This window comes from Pristis pectinata, chromosome 6 (genome assembly GCF_009764475.1).
Source record: "Pristis pectinata isolate sPriPec2 chromosome 6, sPriPec2.1.pri, whole genome shotgun sequence".
Classification (NCBI taxonomy): Eukaryota; Metazoa; Chordata; class Chondrichthyes; order Rhinopristiformes; family Pristidae; genus Pristis; species Pristis pectinata.
In genome coordinates, this window is record NC_067410.1 from 95,291,821 (window position 1) to 95,313,755 (window position 21,935).

The 21,935-nt window shown below is 40.7% G+C and overlaps 1 protein-coding gene across 14 annotated transcripts in view; it reads right to left on the reverse strand.

Moving 5' to 3' along the window:
• Window positions 1-21,935, reverse strand: part of LOC127571818 (disks large homolog 1-like) — a 339,770-nt gene that overhangs the window by 223,218 nt on the left and 94,617 nt on the right. The window contains exon 1 of one of the 14 annotated variants that reach the window (XM_052018546.1): window positions 3,129-3,438. The exons of the other annotated variants lie outside the window; for them this stretch is intronic. Coding sequence (XP_051874506.1) covers window positions 3,129-3,230 — 102 coding nt within the window. The 5' untranslated portion in view covers window positions 3,231-3,438. Of the gene's footprint in view, window positions 1-3,128; window positions 3,439-21,935 lie in introns of those variants that run through there. 14 annotated transcript variants of the gene reach the window in all.

Sequence of the window (21,935 nt, forward strand, 5' to 3'; positions counted from 1 at the left end):
GTTCAAATCCTACTACTTACAGGTGAGTACTTGGAAGTTTCAAATATTTCATAATGTCCTGACTAACAGGCAGTTCTCACAGGTTTGAGTTCACATACAGTGCATCTTCAACCTGCTTCTAAGCTTTACTTACAAAAGTTCCTGGACGGGTCTTTGACAAAATGCCAGGATAATACATTATGTTCACGATTACTTACATGCACAAACTGCAGCCACACAAATTTTGAAATTAATGGCATCACACGCAACCAATAGCAAAACTGCATTAAACATTAAAACTTCCCAATGAGAGACAAAATTTATATAAATAATTGATTGATATAACCAATAGACATTAGAATTATTTCTTGGTAGATCAAATACTAACCTACCAACCTCTGCAGTGGTTGCTGATGTTCAAAACCACAGATTTAGTTCTCCCAGTTTTCACAAGGGAAAAAATCTTGGAAGGCTAGATATGCTTGAAATCAACAAAAACTAATGGGACTAATTATAAAATGTTACGTTCATGAAACAAACCACACTTTCAGGAATTATGGAATAAGCAACACAAAGGCAAGCAGCTTTTAAGGCAAACAACTGCAGGTGCTGAAAATCTGAAACAACCGAAAATGCTGGGTATATTCAATAACGTCAGATAACATCAGTAGAAAGAAGAGTTAACATGTCAGATTGGTGACACTTCACAACCTTTCAGGTCAGGCGAAAAGTTAGCAACCTGAGATGTTAACCGTTTCTCTACAAATGCTGCCTAACCTGCTGAATATTTCTGGCATTTTCAGTTTTTATCTTTAAACTACATCTGAAAACAAATATAATATTGCCAAATTGGTTATAGATTTCTTTTCTTGGCAGATACATTCAATCCTCAGTTTCAATTAAAGTAGCAAACTTTAGCGGATATACTAAATGCTCATACTATTGTGAGTACATTTTCAAGAATCTCATGTGTTAGTCCACTAGCTTTTAATTCTCTCTTCATCACTTGTTTCCACCAGAAAATAATATTTTTGCTCGTCTCCTTAAATGGCTAATTTTATTTACATTTTCACCCTCAATCAAGAACTTAACCCAGCTCAATGGAGATCTGCACCACACAAAGCCACACAAATCAAAATGTGTCATTTTATTTGCTCTCACGTTATTAACTTTCAACAGGGCCTGCAGAGAGAATAAGCCCTGCAATCAGCCAAACCAAACTTGGGCTGGAAGGATAAAACTCAAGACTGCAATCCAGTGGTCTGTTAGAAAAGACATCTGCAGGCTTGAAAAAAAATCATCGAAGTTGACACAATGCAGAACAGAGAGCCACACTGTCACAGGTGCCTACTTTCAGATGCACTGAGATGTCTTGGTCAATATATTATTCTTGATGGGCACCTCCAAAAACAACTGCCACTTGTAGGAAATAGCTATGTGGAAAGTTGTTACTGTGTTTCCCTATAACACGACACTGACTAATTTGTACAATACCTAAACTGTCATTAAAGTTGTGAAGTGTGCTACACAAATACAATTTCAGTCAAAAGCAGTCACGGGCTCAGCTGTGTTATCTTTTACTGTCAATTTACACTCAGCTCACAAATTAAGTGCTTTGCTGGTTTATTAAAGAGCCACAAACAAGCATGAAAACATATCCGAACAAAATGAGGAAGATCTGAGGAGCTGGATTAGGGACATCAAGTTAACCAAAGGCCATTTAAAAGGTTGTTCCAATTATTCCAGGCAGGCAGAAGTTTTGTTAACTGCAAAATATAAATTGGATCCACAAATCTTAAAAGCTAAATGTTTTCATACAGCCAAATTGTGAAGAACAAAGGAGTCAAAGGTCATACAAGATATTTATGCCTAATGAATGGGAGTTCGACCAATCCAAGATACTCTACTAGTCACATATGGTTATTTCAATCAATTCCAAAATATTAGCTTGGCTCCAGAACTGGGCACATTTTGCTTAGCTTGATTGATCATATCCATCAGCCCACCATGACATAACAGTGATGTTACTTTAAAGCATTATTTCACCTTTTCTCGGCTCCAGAATGTCTATAAGTCCTTTTACAAAATTACCCTCCAGATCTGAAAAACACCCACAGGTGCTACAGCTACCCATAAACTGAGTTCTGTAGCAAAATGAAGGGATGGCAGACCATAGGATCAAAAGAAGTTTTGGCTCATTTGGACAAAGATCTTAAATACACACTACAAATCCCCAGAAAAACATTCCCATAGCAAGACAGTTGATGGGAGTACCCAGGGAAAGCCCATGAATGTTTAAAATACACAGAATTTTCATGCCAAAATGATTCTTTTTTTTAACCAATATGCACTGGAACAAATACATTTCAAATGAGCTGCATTTCAAAATGGATTATTTTCAGTGGTAAGGTGTAATCAATGGGTGGCTACAACATTAGTCGCGCAAATTTTACGCTTACAGCTGAAAATAAATTTAACCTCACTCTTAAAAAAAATTTCTCTTATTTAGCTAACATCCGAACAGAACATCTTGTAGCTACAGCATTTTTAGCTGAACTTCAATTCGAACCCAAAAGCATAACTAGATGAAAAATATTCAATATCAGCATTTGCTCCAGTTTTGCTCTAAATTCTATGAATGAATTTCAAAGAATCCAACCATTTTACAATACCAAACTAAAAATGCCACAATTTCTTTTAAAAATCAGATCAACAGCCAAACAAGACATAAAAATGTCAAAAGACCATGCCCTCTTCACTGCTGTAAATGCTGTACAAATAAAATCCTGTATCGAAAATGAAAAACACTGCTGCTCAGACAGACTTTCACAAGTACCAAATTCTAACAGCATTAAGCATCAATATCATGGCACGTTTTAATAGGATTCTCATAACGAAGAGCAGCAGTTTCCGTGCATCTCACTTTACATACAATAGTTTGTTAGGTGCTAGAGCTAAACAGCCGAGTTCACTTATCTCCCATTGATTGAAATGCAGTATGTAATCTCAGCATCATTTAAGAGAAGGCTTTTTAATCTACAGTCCTAATATTGACATCAGTTTGCGCACACTTAAAAAGGCTTACGAATGCACCAGTGATTCTCACTGTATTTTCAAAATATACATGCAGGAACGTCATTTCAACCCACCTTACATCCAAACATCAATGATATAGTATTGTTGGTACACGCCACTTTACAGTGACACAGCATTGGTGAGAAACAATCCAAGTTTTTGATGCTAGGAGACATGTTAATTCCAGGCTAATCAATGATAAATTACAGAGAGACTGAACGGCTCAGCAAGCAACGGCTTGGAGCCTCTCAGTTTCTACTCCACTTCTATGGCATCTTCACTTTTGAAAGCTCCTTGATGGACTTGCATTGCATTCCTTACAGTACTTTTATTCTCTCTACCCCCTCCTCTCATCCCCACCCCCCCAACACAACTCCTGTTCACCTTCCGACACAGATTTACACTATTTAAAATTTCCACAGTAAACCTGCCATCATTTGGCCGTCCTCATTTCCAAGGAGCACATTCCTGCCAAGGAGCAATTTCTCCAAGGCCAAGGGTCTCTGAGGGGGTCTGAATGCCAGAGTCAGATGAGCTGAACACACTGCAGCAGCTCCACCTGCTGCAGTGCAACTAATGCCATCTCCTCCATAGGATAAGCAGCAAATACAGCAAAGACACAAAAGCATGGTATGCTGGTTTGCAAGGGGGGGGGGGGGTGCTGTCAGGGGGAGGGGTAGCTTGTTGCAGTGAGAAACTCATTACATGCCCTGACAGACATGAACCCGACAGCATCCCTGCAAGGTACTTTCATGTTAGGATCACTGAAGCTGCAAGAATCTGGTGAAACAACATAATCAGAACTAAGAAAGCAGAGCAATTTTATTGATCATTGAAAACCCACAGCACAGATTAAGTGAAAATACTGACAATACTGTAAGATTTTTGCTATTTTCTTAAAAAAAATCATATTTTAGGTTGCTAATTGTCACTGCCTAACCCCACAAATAAGAGCTGTTTATATTCATCTGACTTAAAAGAATGATACCAGAAAATGTGCAGCAATGTGATTAACAGTGGGGGTTGTACTGCACAGCTTTTAAACCTAAGGGGTCCTATTATTATAAGCACTCTGCTGTGACAGTGCAAGCCTGATCAAACCCTTGGGTAATTTTTCCAGTCGTCTTTATGCAATCCTCAAACCTGTCTCATCACTACCATCCCAGAACCGGCCAATCAAATCACACTGCCTTGTGTCGGACAACGCAAGCTAGCACACGTGACCTGTCGCCCACATCATTTTCCCATGGCTGAACAGATTACACAAGCAGTGACCTGACAAGCAAGCAGAGGGTGGTTATTACATTTAGTCTAGCATGGTTATTTTTAAACTTTAATATATTCTTTAAAAGTGCCCCATATTAACAAAATCCTTTTTTGTGATATGCATCACTGAATCAACTGATGTTTTGACAAATAAAGCAGTTCAGGTCAATTTTTCTGTGGCTATTGCTAATACAGCAACATATTATTGGATAAGGGGAGAGGTGAAGGTAAGAAAGTGAAATACTGCCTTTTGAATAAAGCAGTCATATTTAAGTAATTCATTGCACACAAATCTTATAACAGGTGGGTTCAAAAGATGCTGATCAACTAAATGAACTGATTCATCTGAATTAATTCAATCCATTCCACTTCTACTTAACTACCACCAGATGCCCCTTTCTCCACCAAACAGCACATACACTCTGGAGTTATGTACTTAGTGAAGCCATGTACAGCCAGAATGGAAAGAGAATGACCAGCCTTACACTTCCCCAGAAATGACACTGAAATTTTGCCCTTTCAGTAATTTGCACCGAACTCATTAACACAGGCTGCACATCAATGTGAATGGCCTTGTTGTTCATGCATATCAGAGGGCTCAGAATTTACACTCTCAGTAAGTGTGTTTGTTGGACCGTTGCCTGGTGAAGCAATAACTGTGTAGATGCTAATGGCCCTTGGGTTACTCCGATCCAAATGTGCTACAAACATGTTGTGCTGCTCTGTAGAAGTGATTGGCACTTTTGGCTCCCTTGATGTTGCACAGTTTAACTGTTATCGATTGGAATGATCCAAAACAATTTTTTTAAGAACTCAAGATACATTGTGACCTTCATTATAACAGATTAAATTACACCCTTTAGGAAACAGATTATGGTTTTGAGTCATAACAGAATTCTACCTGGATAAGCAGTGGGTTCCTCTGTGAGGCAACAGGTGCTGCAGTTTCTTCCCAATCCCAAAGCTGTGCTGCTTGGTTAACTGGCTACTGTAAATTGACCCTAGTACAGAGAGCTAATAAGAATGAGAGAGAGAGAATCAGTGTCACGGAAATATGGAGGTTGAAGGCATTGCTCTGAGAGGCAGCACTGACGATAGGCTGAATAGCCTCTTTTCATGTGAAAATATGAAACACTATAAAAAGCATGGTAATTCACTCATCTTGTCTCTATCGCACCTTTCTAATGAATATCTGCATATCACCTTGATAGCCATTATAACTTGACCATTCCAATAACCTTCAATATAGCAAAACATCCTAAAGCTCTTAAAAGGGACTCTATAAAAAAAAAACAATCCCTCAAGAACTTTGGGGTGGATGACCAAAAGCTTAAGCAAAGGGCAAGGTTTTTAAGAGTTACCTTAGAGGAGGAAAGAGGTAGACAAGCAAGAGATTTATTACAAATTCCACTCAACGCCTTGGCATCTGAAGGTAGATATCTTAGGTTTATGGGCAAACAAGGACCAAAGAGACAAGGCAGGGAGATACCAGGAAAGAATTTGAGGACAACTTTTAAAACGGAAGCACTGGTCAACAGAGAACTAGCAAAAGTAAAAAAATAAAGGGTTAAGGTTAATTTTAACAGGAGCCGGGCAGCTTTGGATGATCTCTTATGTGCAATAGAGGACAAGGAAGATCAGCCAAGAGTGCTTTGGAATAGTCAAGACTAGAGATAACAAAGGCATGGATGAGAGTTTGAGCAGATGAGCTGAGATGGGTTACATTAACAATGGAATGGTTAGTCACAACGACGATGCAGATGTTTGACCAAAGCTCACTGAAGAGTCAAAAACAAAACTTAAAAGCCTAGTGCATTTCTGAGACAGGAATGGAATAGGTGCTTAGCAGAATCTGTTTGTGACAGGTTCTGGAAAAGATAGTTACTTTTGTTTATAAAAAGAGCGGCTACATGAGAGTTGCAGGGAATTTTAATTGATGGAAACCAGAGGTGGCAAAATTGGGAATATTCATCTAGCAGTTTTCCAGTGTAACATCAGTTTTAATTGCACATGAATTGCTTCATAAATGATTCCTACAGAAGGCAGCAGCTACAACAAATGGAATTGGAGTACTGCATTCAAGTCAGAGTCATACAACATGGAAACAGGCCCTTCGGCAGAACTGGTCCACGTCGACCAAGATGCCCATCCAAGTTGGTCCCATTTGCCAGTATTTGGCCCATAACCTTCTAAACAATTCCTATCCATGTACCTGTCCAACTGCCTTTCAAAAGTTGTCATTGTACCTGACTCAACCACTTCCTCTGGCAACTCACTCTACATAAATACCACCCTCATGTTATTAAAAGTTGCCCCGCAAGTTCCTACTAAATCTTTCCCCTCTCACCTTAGACCTATGCCCTCTTGTTCTTGATTCCCCAACCCTGGGAAAAAGACCAAGTGCATTCACCTTATGACCCTCATGATTTTAAACACTACATTTTAGCTTAGTACTATGGTTATTCATAATGCAAGGAGGGTCATTTAAACTCAACTAGAAGTGGTATTGTAATTCTGTAGTTTTATTTCGCAGAGCTTTGAAATTATTAATTAACTTTGAGACTGAAGGTGTTAGAAGGGTGAACCAAAAGCTAGGTAATTGCAAGTGCATGCATATAGAAAACTTCCAGTAACCTTTAAAATTTCCTTAAGCTTCAAACAGAATCAAAATAAACTGTTCCAAAGGAAATTGAACATTTATATTCTGTTTATAAAACCCAAATAGTAATTTATTACTCACAAAATAAAAAAAGTACATAATATTCTCTGCAAAAGCTAGAGTTTGATGCACTATGCTGGAGCTATACGTTAAAATAGACTCTCACATTCTTAAACTAAATGTTAAATAGTAGCAACTTGGCATCAACTCAAAGCAATGCCACAAGAAATTAATGTGTTTATATGCAAAGCAACCAGTTTGACACAAATTGGTAGGGTGAATTGGGACACCACGGGACTACACAAAATGATAGGTTAAGGGCTCACATGAACAGTTACCGAGGCAATCACAAAGTCCAAAGGGACAGGACACAGTTTCCTCAGAGAAAGACCATTTAAGATTTTAATGCCAAACAGTCAGTATAGGAAAGACAATTTCACCACAGAAAGATTTGATTTTTGAATAATGTCAAGTCACTTTGAACCGCTTTCAGATGACAAACCACCTGATCACAAACCTGAAATGCATACTTGCACAAATATACACAACTGTTTTGTAAAGAAATACACCCAAATTCCCAAAACAACGAATGGTCTTAAAGCCAGTTGTGAGGCATGTTTGGGAAATAAAAAGGGGGAGAAAGTGTGGTTTTGGGAGCTGCATTCATCCAGGAAAATAGAATACATTCCATTACACTCCTGACATGCCTTGTTAATGTCTTGGGTTAGGAGCTGTGCGCATGCTATGTTGGCGCCAGAAGTGTGGCGACACTTGCGGGCTGCCCCCAGAACACTCTATGCAAAAGATGCATTTCACTGTGCGTCTTACCTTAGGATGTAGGTCACTAGCAGAAAACAGAGTGTCAAACTGCTCTGATAGCCATACTAATTGGGTGGCTGGTCCAATTAAGGCTCTAGTCAAGGGTGACCCCAGACCACAGTACGGCCAAGCAGGGAGCTGGGAATCATGGGAAGGTCAGCCAAGCTCCAATCCACAAAGCTAGCTGGGTCAGATATTCAGTCTGAACTCACAGGCAGTGATAGTATGGCAAGAATAGATGTTAATGACCACAATCCTGGCCCATTGAAAAATGGTACCCAAGTATCAGTCCAGGAGAAGAGAAACAACAGAGAAGCGGAAGGAATGGAGCCTCAGTTTCCTGCCTCCACCTTAATTGGAGAGTTGCATTCAAACCTTCCCCCAAACCAATTATCCTTGGAAGTGACTAGAAATGGCCCTCCCAGCTTGCCAACCAATTGACCAAGCAGAGAGAAATTTCTGGGAGGCTACAGCAGCAGTATAACTAACCCCCATCAGCAAGCCAGGGTAACAATAATTCTGTCCTGGCAGCCAGCAGTGAAGAACCTCGACAGCAGCCAAAGGAGGCCAACTCTGAGGGCCCCAACTAAGGGAGCGAAGATAGCACCAGCACTACCCAAGGCAGGAAACCAACCTTCGTGAAGTGGAGAGAACCCTGGAGTCCAGGAACTCAGGGAAGTCACCTGTGACTGCCCAAACATAATGCATGGTGATTGGGATAGTTAGCACAAGCATTGCATGGTAAACTCTGTGTGTGTGTGTGTGTGTGTGTGTGTGTGTGTGTGTGTGTGTGTGTGTGTGTGTGTGTGTGTGTGTGTGTGTGTGTGTGTGTGTGTGTGTGTGTGTGTGTGTGTGTGTGTGTGTGTGTGTGTGTGTGAATAAAGCTGTGTTTGCACTGGGATGAGAGTTGTGTCCCTTTGTTTGCCTCAAAAGTATAAAGCACCTGGTAAAACACAGTTAAAAGGGATATTGGTCAAAGTGCACAAAACGAATAGGAGCAAAAGCAGCGAAGATGCTTATGAATGGCCCCAAGCGTAATAGTGTTTGGGACTCGGGCAGATAGGTAGAGCGAGTTAGGTACTGCATGATCAACTTTGCATGAGTATGCATTCAATGACGGTATTTACTGTTTAATGTTGGGGCAAGGTAGTCCAACTCTTAACAACAGAAAATGCCAGATAACCAAAGGCAGCAACTGTGGAAAGAAAAATGGAGTCAAATGTTTCAGGCCAAAGTATGAGGAAAGTGATAAAACTGGTTAATTTTAAGTTGCAGAGAGGGTGTGGGATTGTCATTGCCTGTCATTTGTATAATGCTAATGATTTGTCACTTCTTATCCCACATCTGACTGTTCTTCATCAGGAGGCACGGTAGTGTAGAGGTTAGCATAAAGCTATTACAGCGCTAGCGACCTGGGTTCGATTCCGGCCACCGTCAGTAAGGTCTCCCCGTGTCTGCGTGGGTTTCCTCTGGGTGTTCCGGTTTCCTCCCACATTCCAAAGATGTACAGGTTAGGAAGTTGTGGGCATGCTATATTGGCGCCGGAAGCATGGCGACCCTTGCGGGCTGCCCCCAGAACACGCCACGCAAAAGGTGTATTTCACTGTGTGTTTCCATGTACATGTGACTAATAAAGATATCTATCTAATTTGTAAGCAAGAACCAGAATAAAGTGGAAAGTTGTCAGGTAGGTCCCAGTACTCCATTTGCAGTGGAACAGGTTGTACAGGCTCAACACAAGTCTTCATCACTGTAAATGTGATGGTCCTGGAGCCCCTCAGCCTTTACAGTATCCAGTACAGTCAGCAGTTTCTTGACATCTCACAGACCCAATCAAATTAGCTGAACACCAGATTCTGTTATGAGTAGAAAGACAGCTCATCCACTCCTGACATGCCTCAGTGGTGAGGATGTAGGTCACAAGCAGAAAACACTGCATCTTCTGGATGAAAATAATTATAAATACTTCAGTCTTGATTTTGCACTCATGTGCAAGGGTCTGCTGTCACTGAGAATGGGGATGTTTATGAGCCACCTCCAAAGTTTTTTTTAAATTTCCAAACACTATTCACAAATTGATCTGCCGATTTGATTTCTTCAGACATGTCTGATAATGACCCCAGTATGGTCCTTCTTTGCTTACTGAATCAGTTTTGTGCTCCTAGCTTGACAGCTTTTGTAATGTGAAAAATATGGAAACTCCTGAAAAGGGAATGGGAAAATAGAGAGGAAATTAAAGATAAAGACGTGCATCATGGAAAGAACACACCTCTAACAGTTTTAGAACCAGTCATATGCATGCACATTCTCACAAATAACCTCATCATAGAACACTTCCAAATGATGTGGAACCAATGCAAGAATTTGTCATCAAAATATGGTCAAAAAGAGTTCATCATGAATGTTTATGAGATAGTGTCATGGAATAATCATGCAATTTAATAGCATGGGGCTTAGCCAGATGAAGAAACAATAACTAACAGAACTAAAGGTTGGAGAGGAGAGATCATGGGGGTGTTTAGGTATGAAAATGAGAAACTTACTTCTCTGCATTGGAGAAATGGAAACTAAAATACTTCAACAAAGCCAGAAATCAAGAATGATCACATAGACAAGGAGATTCTGCAGATGCTGGAATCTGGAGCAATACACACAAAATGCTGGAAGAACTCAGCAGGTCAGGCAGCATCTATGGAGGGGAATAGATAGTTGACGTTTCGGGCCAAGACCCTTCATCAGGACCTGATGAAGAATGATCACATCTCTGGATGTGGGCACCAAAGTTTAAACTAATGGACAATTATAAAGTTGAGGATGTGAGACCAGTCAGAGGAGCACTGGATCAAGAACTGATTAAATAGGTGAGTCAGTGGCAGGGTAGATAAACAGGCAGTAGAAGTGACAGAGACTTCAACCCACCTCATTCACATCCCTAGTGCCACCATCAGTCATATCATCAACACTGGTCTCCAGCGTTCTAATTAAACAGCAACATTTATTTTGGCATCAATGATTGGCACAGCCCAACTGTGTAACAAATTAAAACCTGGTTAATTTCTAATGACACACTGGTGCCAAAAGCATTTGTGATGCTGAGTGGTCCCAGGATCATTGGGCCTAACAATTAAGTTACCAGAGGTGATTACACATTGCATACAGTCAGGAGAAACCATCTGTTGGAATCTTCAAAATTGACTCCAGAGGTTACAAAGTCTCATGCCGTCAGATTAAACACAGTCATCACCTATCACTCTCAGTCCCCATCCAGGAGTACAATTAAGTCCAGCACAAAACAGTGGTTCCATCACAACAGTGTATAAAGTAGCCTGAAAGATTCAGCAGCAAACCTGGATTTGAGGCAATGGTGAGCACAACACACAAGAACTGGACCTTGAACTCACATATTGGAATGGTAGACTGGTATCTGCCATTGATTAGAGTGACTACCACATAAATCAGATTAAATTCAGTCTTCACACTGAAGAAGTGTGATACCATTACTATATTAAATGGATTAGGTTCCAGACAGATTTAGCAACTCAAAAATAGAGTATTCAGGGGTTGTGGGAATAAAATTGTATTCCACCTTGACCTGTAGGCTTGGATATATATTTTCCTCACTGTCATTATGAACAATATGGGAGATCAACCTAGTTCAATGACATGTGTGGTAGAGCATAACCAGGCACACCCAAGGTAACAACCTGATAAAACATGACAAATAATGGAAACAGTATGTGGGTAGAGCTAAGCAATCCCACTATGTAGAGATCTTATCAAAGTCTGCTGTCCTGCCACATATCTAGTCCTGAATAAAAGTAGATAGTTGAGTAGTAAAAGATCAACCTCCCAGCCCAACACTAGTACAGTGTTTGGATCCATTTTGAAGGACAGCCAAGTGAATACAGAGTCATCTCCCAAGTTACCCATAATATAACACAAGAAAGCCTTTATTTAATATCAAGCACACACAATCTAAAGCACACACAATCTAAAGCACACTCCAGGTGAAGTCAACAACAGTCCTAGCTGAAATATTAAAAACTCGTGCAACAGACCCAACTGCACCTCCAGCCAAGCTTTCTCACTGCCGTTATAAAATTAGCATCTACCCAACAATGTAGAAAATGACCAAGCTGGGTCTTTCCGGCAAAAAGGACAAATGCAATCTGGTCAATTTCTGCACACAGTCTAGTCTCAAAGTGATGTTATTGATGCTATTAAACAGTACTTGCTCTCCAATAACCTATCACTGACACCCAATATAGATCCAGCTAGAATTAAAGTTCTCAGCCTCATTACAACCTTAGCTCAAACCGAGTCAAAGAAATTTATTACACGGGGATACCATTCAGACTTATACAGTGGCATGCAAAAGTTTGGGCACCCCTGGTCAAAATTTATGTTATTGTGAATAGCTAAGCGAGTAAAAGGTGACCTGATTTCCAAAAGGCATAAAGTTAAAGATGACACATTTCTTTAATATTTTAAGCAAGATTACTTTTTTATTTCCATCTTTTACAGTTTCAAAATAACAAAAAAGGAAAAGGGCCCAAAACAAAAGTTTGGGCACCCTGCGTGGTCAGTACTTAGTAACACCCCCTTTGGCAAGAATCACAGCTTGTAAATGCTTTCTGTTGCCAGCTAAGAGTCTTTCAGTTCTTGTTTGGGGGATTTTTGCCCATTTGTCCTTGCAAAAGGCTTCTAGTTCTGAGAGATTCTTGGGCCATCTTGCATGCACTGTTCTTTTGAGGTCTATCCACAGATTTTCAATGATGCTTAGGCCAGGGGACTGAGGGCCATGGCAAAACCTTCAGCTTGTGCCTCTTGAGGTGTATTTAGGATCGTTATCCTGTTGTAGAAGCCATCCTCTTTTCAGCTTCAGTTTTTTTTTTACAGACTGTGTGATGTTTGCTTTCCAGAATTCGCTGGTATTTAATTGAATTCATTCTTCCCTCTACCAGTGAAATGTTCCCTGTGCCACTGGCTGCAACACAAGCCCAAAGCATGATCGATCCACCCCCGTGCTTAACAGTTGGAGAGGTGTTCTTTTCATGAAATTCTGCACCTTTTTTTCCTCCAAACATACCTTTGCTCACTGCGGCCAAAAAGTTCTATTTTAACTTCATCAGTCCATAGGACTTGTTTCCAAAATGCATCAGGATTGTTTGCAAACTTCTGACGCTGAATTTTGTGGTGAGGACGCAGGAAAGGTTTTCTTCTGATGACTCTTCCATGAAGGTCATATTTGTGCAGGTGTCACTGCACAGCAGAACAGTGCACCACCATTCCAGAGTCTGCTAAATCTTCCTGAAGGTCTTTTGCAGTCAAACGGGGGTTTTGATTTGCCTTTCTAGCAATCCTACGAGCAGTTCTCTCGGAAAGTTTTCTTGGTCTTCCAGACCTAGACCTCCATCATTCCTGTTAACTGCCATTTCTTAATTACATTATGAACTGAGGAAACGGCTACCTGAAAACGCTTTGCTATCTTCTTATAGCCTTCTCCTGCTTTGTGGGCATCATTTATTTTAATCTTCAGAGCGCTAGGCAGCTGCTTAGAGGAGCCCATGGCTGTTGATTGTTGGGACAAGGTTTAAGGAGTCAGGGTATTTATAAAGCTTTGAAATTTACATCACCTGGCCTTTCCTAACGATGACTGTGAACAAGCCATGGCCCTAACAAGCTAATGAAGGTCTGAGACCTCGGTAAAAGTTATCTGAGAGTTCAAATGTCTTGGGGTGCCCAAACTTTTGCATGGCGCTCCTTTCCTTTTTTCCACTCTAAAATTGTACAAAATAAAAATAATACACTAATCTTGCCTAAAATGTTGAAAAAAAATGTTTCATCTTTAACTTTATGACTTTTGGAGATCAGTTCATCTTCTACTCACTTAACTATTCACAGTAACAGAAATTTTGACCAGGGGTGCCCAAACTCTTGCATGCCACTGTATATCCATACTGGCTTATAAAAGGTGCTACTTAGATTATTCCCATTTCCCAGGTTTCCTTCTATACTCTTGCAAATCTTTAAGGGCTGATTCAGATAATTGTTAAAATGTGACGAAACTTTCTGCCTCCACCATCCTTTTATGAAGTATCCCCAATTCTCTTCAGATGAGCTTCCCAACTCCCATCTAATCACTCTAACAATTAATTTCAAACATCCCCTAACTGATGAAAATAAAAAAATGCATATGCTGGAAAACTGAAATTAAAAACAAAAGATGCTCAAAAAAACTCTGCAAATCAGATAGCATCTGCGGAAAGAGAAACAAGTAACATTTCCAGTCAAAAACACTTTTCCTGAACTGGGAAAAGAGAGAAAACAAGTCAGTTTTCCGTGACAGAGAAGGTGGGGAGGGATGGGGATATCACTGATAGGATGAGCCAAAATGAATCAAAGTAGCAGTTAAAATCAAATTATGCTTCTTTGTGTAATGTGCTGCTCGAGTATTACATTGGCTTAGCTTCTTTTACTTTGTGGGCATGTCCCATTGCCTTCCTATTGTAGATTTTATCGACCTCCACACTGCAATTCACATGTCCCATATTAAAAGCATGTAGCGATGGGCTACGCACTGAGCTAGGAATAACAACGCGTAGTCGGTGGGTTGAACTCGAGACTAGTCTATTCGAATCTTGCCGCGCTGGCTTTTAAGCAGTTAAGTTCCCGCGCTCAACACGTGGCGATGACATCAGAGGTGCGCCAACCGAACCTCTTCCCACGCACAAGCTTTCTCCCCTCGCTGTTGAAGAAGGCCCAGCACCATTTTGTCGCTGGCCTGTCCGCCGACTTCAGAGCCGGTTCGCTTGTGTCGAAGGTGGGTCGCCACAAGCACAACCTACTCAAGTTGCCTCATTATTCTCAACCAACTCACACAGATGCAGCCTTCTCCAAACTGCCCTCGATTAATTAGAACTCTTTCAATGCTGATTTATTCAAGAGTTTTTTCCCTCCACAACTTAGGTTCACTGGTCTCTAATTATACTTGAAGCTTTCTCTGTCAAGGTAGCACCGCACAAGGGGCAAGGGTTGTAAAGAATAGAAATCATTGCCAGAAAGTTTAAAGTGCAAGATATAGTTGGCTTTAAGACAAGAAGCAACCTTTAAATTGCTTTCAAATGTAACATGCAAGCAGTAGCTGGTTTTGAAATTACAAGACAAGCTGTGTAAACAGTTGTGTGAAGAGTACAGGTTCATATCAGGAGGCCAACTGAGAAATGCTTTGAAAACTCATGACAAGACATTCTCCCATGCATTGGCCAAAATGCAGATAAGGCTAAAGCTATCTTAGTTGAACTACACTGAAAGTCACAGAATGAGATCAAGGTTTCAGACGGTCTATTTTGCCACCTTGCACATTGAAACATGATCATGGTCATATGTGTTCCATTAATGATACTCAGAGTATTTGTGTATCCAGAGAGCCATCCCTCACAATATCATGATAAAAAGGACATTTGGATGTCTAGGTTTTATCATCAGAAGCTTTGAGAATATTGATGGGAACTACCTTGTCTCAAAAGAAAACTGCAAATGCTGGAAGTCTGAAACAAAAACAGAATATGTGGAAAAACTCAGCAAATCAGGTAGCATCTGCAGACAGAGAAATGATCGATGTTGTTTTGGGTCTGTGATCCTTCGTCAGAGCTCCAGGGTCGCACTCTACTCCCATTGCCTGTTATTCATCGTTGACCGTTTTTAGGTCTGCGACCTTTGTGCTCTGATGAAGGGTCAAACTCCCAACGTGTTGACAGTTCCTCTTTCCACAGATGCTGCTCGACTTGCTGAGTTTTCCTCGCATTTTCTATTCTTGTTTGACCGACTTGTCATTAAGATGTGCTCCCATTGTAAATGGGAAACTCTAAGGAACATATGCTCACACTGAAAATATTGCAGTAAACTGTGCATTGCAACTCTTTAAATTGAGTTTTTACACGAGATCAGATACAATGTACTTCTGAGGTCAGGCAGTTCTACCACTAGGTCTCCTCTGTGTGTCTGCTTCTATTGGACGAAGATCTGTTACATCTATGGCTCTGATGTCACATTCTAAGTTACAACAGGTTCAATGGGGGGGGTAGTGTAAGAAAAAAGATAGTAATTGAAAGAACTCTCCAGTTCAAGTCAAACCTCACACAAAAGGAGGATGGTTGTGATTTCTGGAGGACTATCATTTGGGGTCCAAGAGGGTGAGATCCTCGTGTTCTCACCCAACCACCTTTCATGACCATCATCTACCATAAGCTCTGAACTGAGGAAAGTTGCTTATAATTGCAAAATATTCACAGCTCTGTTAAGTAATGATTCATTCTGTGCCTACATGCAGTAAAAAAGACAACATTCAGACTGGAGATAAAATTCATGCCAAAATAGTCTCAGACAATGACCACCTACAATAAGTCCAACCATCTCCTCATCTTGTTAAAACAAGATCCCACCACCATCATCTTCAATGGGTGTATGTGGGCTAGCTGGACAAATACCATGGTATAACAGCAAGTTAATTTGGGTCTTCTTTAGCATTATGTCCATATCCTGATCTCAAGTTGTTCCACTATCTACAAGCCATAATTCAGGAGCATGATGGAATATACTCATACAGGCACACAGAGTGCAATTCCAACAACATTCAAGCAGCTCACCAACCCCATGAAACAATGGACCACTTGAGCAGCATCCAATCCAACTTTCTCAGTGCTCTGTTGCTGCACCATAGTTGCAAATGTTTATCTACAAGTTTCACTTAAGACTTCAATACCTTCCAAATGGCCAATGTCTACCACTACAACAATTAAAAGCAACCACCTTGAATTTAGGTTAAAATCAACTTTTGAGGAAATGACATGCCAGCTTAACTGTGAATTATCCAATGGTGACACAGTAATTAGTGCTGCTGCCTCAAAAATCCAGGGATCCAGGTTGATCCCGACCTAGTGTGCTGTCTGTGTAGAGTCTGCACATTCTTCCTGTGACTATGTAGGTTCTCTCCAAGTGCTCTGGTTCCTCCTCATCCTGAAAATGTGCTGGTAGGTTAATTAGCTACTGTAAATTATTCTTTAGTGTAGGCAAGTGCTGAAAAAAAGATCAATAGGGAGTTAATAGGCGTGCAAGGAAAATCAAATTGCAGGGTTACAGGGTGATAAAATGAAAATGGAGCTAACGGGACTGTTCTGCTTGGAGTCGGCATAGACTCAGTAGGCCAGATGGCTATTTTCCAATCATTTCCTCAGAAAATACTCTGTTAAAAAAGGTTTAGTGAATTTTAAAATATTGTTTTCTTGATTTTTCTGATGACTTAATTCTGACAGTGTTTAAGCAATTACAATTTGTGAATATATTCGGCAATGTTTGAACACACTCAATATATTATGAACTGCAAATATGGAGCAGTTCTTGGGAGAAGATATAATGAGCAGCAACCAGAAGTCTGTAGAAAAGATGAAGATCCAAGTACAACATTCCATTCATGACAAATAGCTTGTACCCATTGGACACAGATGAGCTCATCAGACTGCTCGCCCCTTTGGTCCTCCCAGTTTTTAAACTGTGTTCTCAAATAAAAAGTACTGAAAGCATTCAGCAGATCAGGCAGCATCTGGAAAGAGAAACAAAGTTAATGTTGAAGACCCTTTGTTAAGTTTCTCTTTCCACAGATGCTGTCTGACCAGAGTGTCTCCAGCATTTTGTTTTTATTTCAAATTATGCACATCCCATAAACTGTCACAAGTGATTCATGATAGGGCAGACGGATGAAGAGTTTGGGGAGGTGGCGCATTCCTTTTACCATTGACACTGGACACATGCTCCTGACACAAGGATTCGAGATAATCAGTGCTGCCTCCTCTGCCTTGAGCATCAATGAGCCAGGAACCAGCCAGGAACCTTGCACTTTTTCCAAGCAAACTTTAAGAACATCCTTGAATCTCTTCCTCTATATAGTGATCTCTTCCCATGACAGTGTGCCAGAAGTCTGGTATCAGACACGTGAATGACTCGACTTGCCCAAAAGGACTCCGTATTGGACAGGGTGAAAATAGTGACAGGGGTTCATTTGTCAGCAGATTTGGAGCACTTTGTGAAAGTAACCTGTGGTATTTCTCCAGTTCTATGGAAATACATGGTATAAACAGCCCGTTTCTCAGAAACGGAGAGATTGGCAGGAATCACAGCTCCTGGCAGACGACGAGCTGTGTGCCCGATTTCATATCTTAACCTTCAAACACTTTAGAAGGCCAAAGGCTGTATTAGCTTACTGAAGGCAATGGTGAATTTCATCATCTGTGTCCAGTTGTCAAGCAGTGGCTCCCAAGATATGGGAAGTGACACACATTTTTCAGTCTCCTTGAGTACTTTCATTGTCAGAGGCTGGTGGTGTACAATGGGGACAGGTTGTTAGAGAACACTTGTTTTGTGAATATCTAGTCTAAGGATCATCCTCTCACATGTTTTAGTGACCTTTTAAGACCAATGACTTGGACCAGAACCTCTGAAAACACACACACGAACAACTACGTACTGGAGCTCAACTACAGCAATGTGGGAGAGGGTGGGGTGTTGCGATTATGGTATGGAGGTCAAATTTTTCTCATTACTCCTGTAGATCAGCTTCACCCTTTTGGAGGTTGTCACGAACCAGCAACAAAAGAACCACACTGAGCATGATTCAGTGTTAAAAACTATTTTATTAATCACTACTTATGATAATACGTAAAATAAAAGTAAAAATGTTAGTATGTTAGAATTCAAAAATGTTAAATCTTGAATGTTAACCCCAAAACTAAACTCTTTGTGTGTGTGTGTGTGTGTGTGTGTGACAAAGTCCCAAACTCCAAGTTCTGAAATGGTTCTTAAAGTTCAGTTCCGCAAGCCACAAGGTGAAACATGAGCAAAGGCTTCTTCAACAACCACCGTTGTCTGAAGATAAGACGTAGACGTAGAGAAACATAGTGAGAGTAAATACGAGATCCAAATGTTCCACGATGGAACCCAAACGATACTTCAGTGTTTACTCGGTAGTGACTTCCTCACCCCGAAAAGCATCCGAATCGTGGTCATCCACACAAATACCTGTTTCCTTCTACAGGTCAGCAATAAAGTGAACTCCACCAGATTACTTCCAACTTCCATACATGGATTTCAGTGGCAGACACAGTTATTGTTTCTCATCCATTGATAGAGAAAACTAGCAGGCTGGTGTCTCTCTCCCTTCTCCTTCTTCTTCTGACTTCTTCAACAACGTCATTACGTCCTTTATCTTCTATTGACGTAAGCACGCCCCACACACACATACACATACACTCTCTATCTTAAAGGGACTTTCACTGAGTCCGTAACAAGGTGAAGTTCAGCACTGCAGCCAGTAAGATTGAAAATTGTGTTGGTGCGATGATATAGCCTTGCTTGACAAGTCTTCACCGAGATTAGATTTATAGTGGAATCGTTCATTAATACCACAGTTTGCATGCCATGATGAAGCAAACACGAGATGACAAATTCCTGCAGGCAGCCAAATTTGAGGGTGCTAAACAGACCCTTTCATCTGACAAAGTCAAAAGGTTATGAGCGAGGTTATAAAGAAGGCCACAAAATAGCCAGTGCTGCTACCTGCACTACTCTTGTTCATTGTGTCCAAATGAAAGGAATCTATACCAACATTCGCTGATAGCTCCACGGGTGAGGCAGTGAAAGAGAACCCTGGTGATGACCTTCCCTTACAAGGTCTTTAATAGTACACTATTGATTTCACCATCTCTAGTGGTCAAAAATACCAGAGCCACTAGAGAGCCCAGGTGACCTTTTAGCTGCCCAGGGTCAGGACAACTTGGCAGTCAGCCATTGTTTACCATTATCCCCCTCTCAAAGATCTTTCACACCCATTCTTAGCTCTTTTATTTGCCAGACCTCCAATATCGTGAATAATAATTCACCTCCCTTGGTCTTCGTTTTAATGACGAAACCCACACAGGTTTGGTCTGGCTCATCTTTGATCACAATCTTTCTGAATAATAAGGCAACAGAAATGCACTAATGGCCAGTATATGGAAAAAAAACACTTCAACAAAGTGCCATTTACTCCTCGTCTTAGTGTGCAGCAGGTCTTCTCGTAATTACAAAATCAAGAATCCTTATCGTGGTTAACAGAAACACCAGCACGTTTACAACTTGCACATTAGCTACACAATCCTCTAACCGTCACTTTACATGGCCAAGCTTCCCATTCAATAATTTTACAACTATTCATAAATAAAAGAAATCAAGGGGTTTTATTCACTACAAGTTGCTTTCTAAATATTAAATTACGGAGTGTAATTTATAACCTATAGTACTTGCAATGATCCATTAGTTTGAAGTGTATTTTCAGTAATTGAAAAGCAAGAAATACAGATGCTAGAAATCGGAAATAGAAATTCACCTACAGCCAAAACAGGTACAGGACATGGCGGATGCCATCTCGTTGGCCCTACACTCATCTCTGGAGCATCTGGACAGTAAAGACACCCATGTTAGACTATTGTTTATTGACTATAGCTCCACTTTCAATACTATAATTCCAAGCAAACTCATCTCCAAACTCCTAGACCTGACACTGAACACCTCCCTTTGCAAGTGGATCCTTGACTTCCTAACCAACTGACCACATTCAGTAAGGATGGGCAGCAACATCTCTGCCGTTATTAGCCTCAACACTGGTGCCCCATGAGGCTGTGTCCTCAGCCCCCTACTTTACTCCCTCTACAATCACGACTGTGTGGCCAGATTTTGCTTTAACTCCATCTACAAGTTTGCAGACGACACCACTGTGGTGGGAAATATCTCAAATAATGATGATTTGGAGTACAGGAAGGAGATCGAGAGCTCAGTAGCATGGTGTCATGACAACAACCTTTCCCTCAATGTCAACAAAATAAAAAAGCTGGTCATTAACTTCAGGAAGGGGGTGGTGTACACATCAACAGTGCTGAGGTCGAGAGGGTTGACGGCTTCAAGTCCCCAGGAGTGATCACCATCAACAGCCTATCCTGGTCCAACCAAGCAGGTGACATGGCCAATGCACCATAGAAAGTGTCCTATCTGGATGCATCATGGCTTGGTATGGCAACTGCTCTGCCCGAGACCACAAACTGCAGAGTATTGGACACAGCTCAGCTCAGCACAGCAAGGAAATCAGCCTCCCTTCCATCGGTATAATACATAATCAAAGACCCCACCCACCCCAGACATTCTCTCTTCTTCCCCTTCCATCTGGCAGAAGGTACAAAAGCTAGAAAGCACATTCCACCAGGCTCAAGGGCAGCTTCTATCACTTTGTTATAAGACTATTGAACAGTCCTCTAGTACAGAAAGATGGACTCTTGACCTCAATCTAACTCCTTATGGCCCTGCACATTATTATTTGCCTTCACTTTCTCTAACTGTAAAGCACTTCTGCACTGTTATTGTTTTCCCTTGGACTACCTCAAAGCACTTTTGTAATGAAATGATCCATATGAATGGCATTCAAAACAGTTTTCCTCTGTATCTCTGTACATGTGACAATAATAAACCAATTCCAATTGCTGGAGATACTCAGATGTTCAGGCACCACCTACAGTGAGAAACAGTTGATGTTTCATGCCAAAGAAAATAAGCATGTTTTAAAATTGCAGTGGGAGCAGGACAAGGGTAAAGAGGACAAAGGGAAGAACCTTTCACTGGGTGGAAACCAAGACTATCCAGGTGACAAATGCTGTTAGTGATGAATGCTTTTTTTTAAAATCAAAATGGATCTGTTTGGAAGAGTGCAGATAAAAAGGGATTAATGGGGATGGTTGGTAGGGGAAAGAAAATGCTAGAACTGTGATGTACAGAGCACAGCACTGGCTGGAAAATGAAATATTAAAAATAAAATCTTTTAAAAGAAATTTTCAGAAAGTTTAACAAGATACCACATTCAGAAAAGAAATAGCAATATTTGGAAGAAAAAAGTTATCTTCAGCAGGTTTATCTTCCGAAATAAGAAGGTTGCCAAAGTACTGCACCATGCATGCTCCAGCTAGCATTCCAGGAAAGCACTTTGGGATATCCTGAGGTCATGAAATGCACTACATACAATTATTTTAAAACCACAAATGGCCAATAAATGCATCCTGCA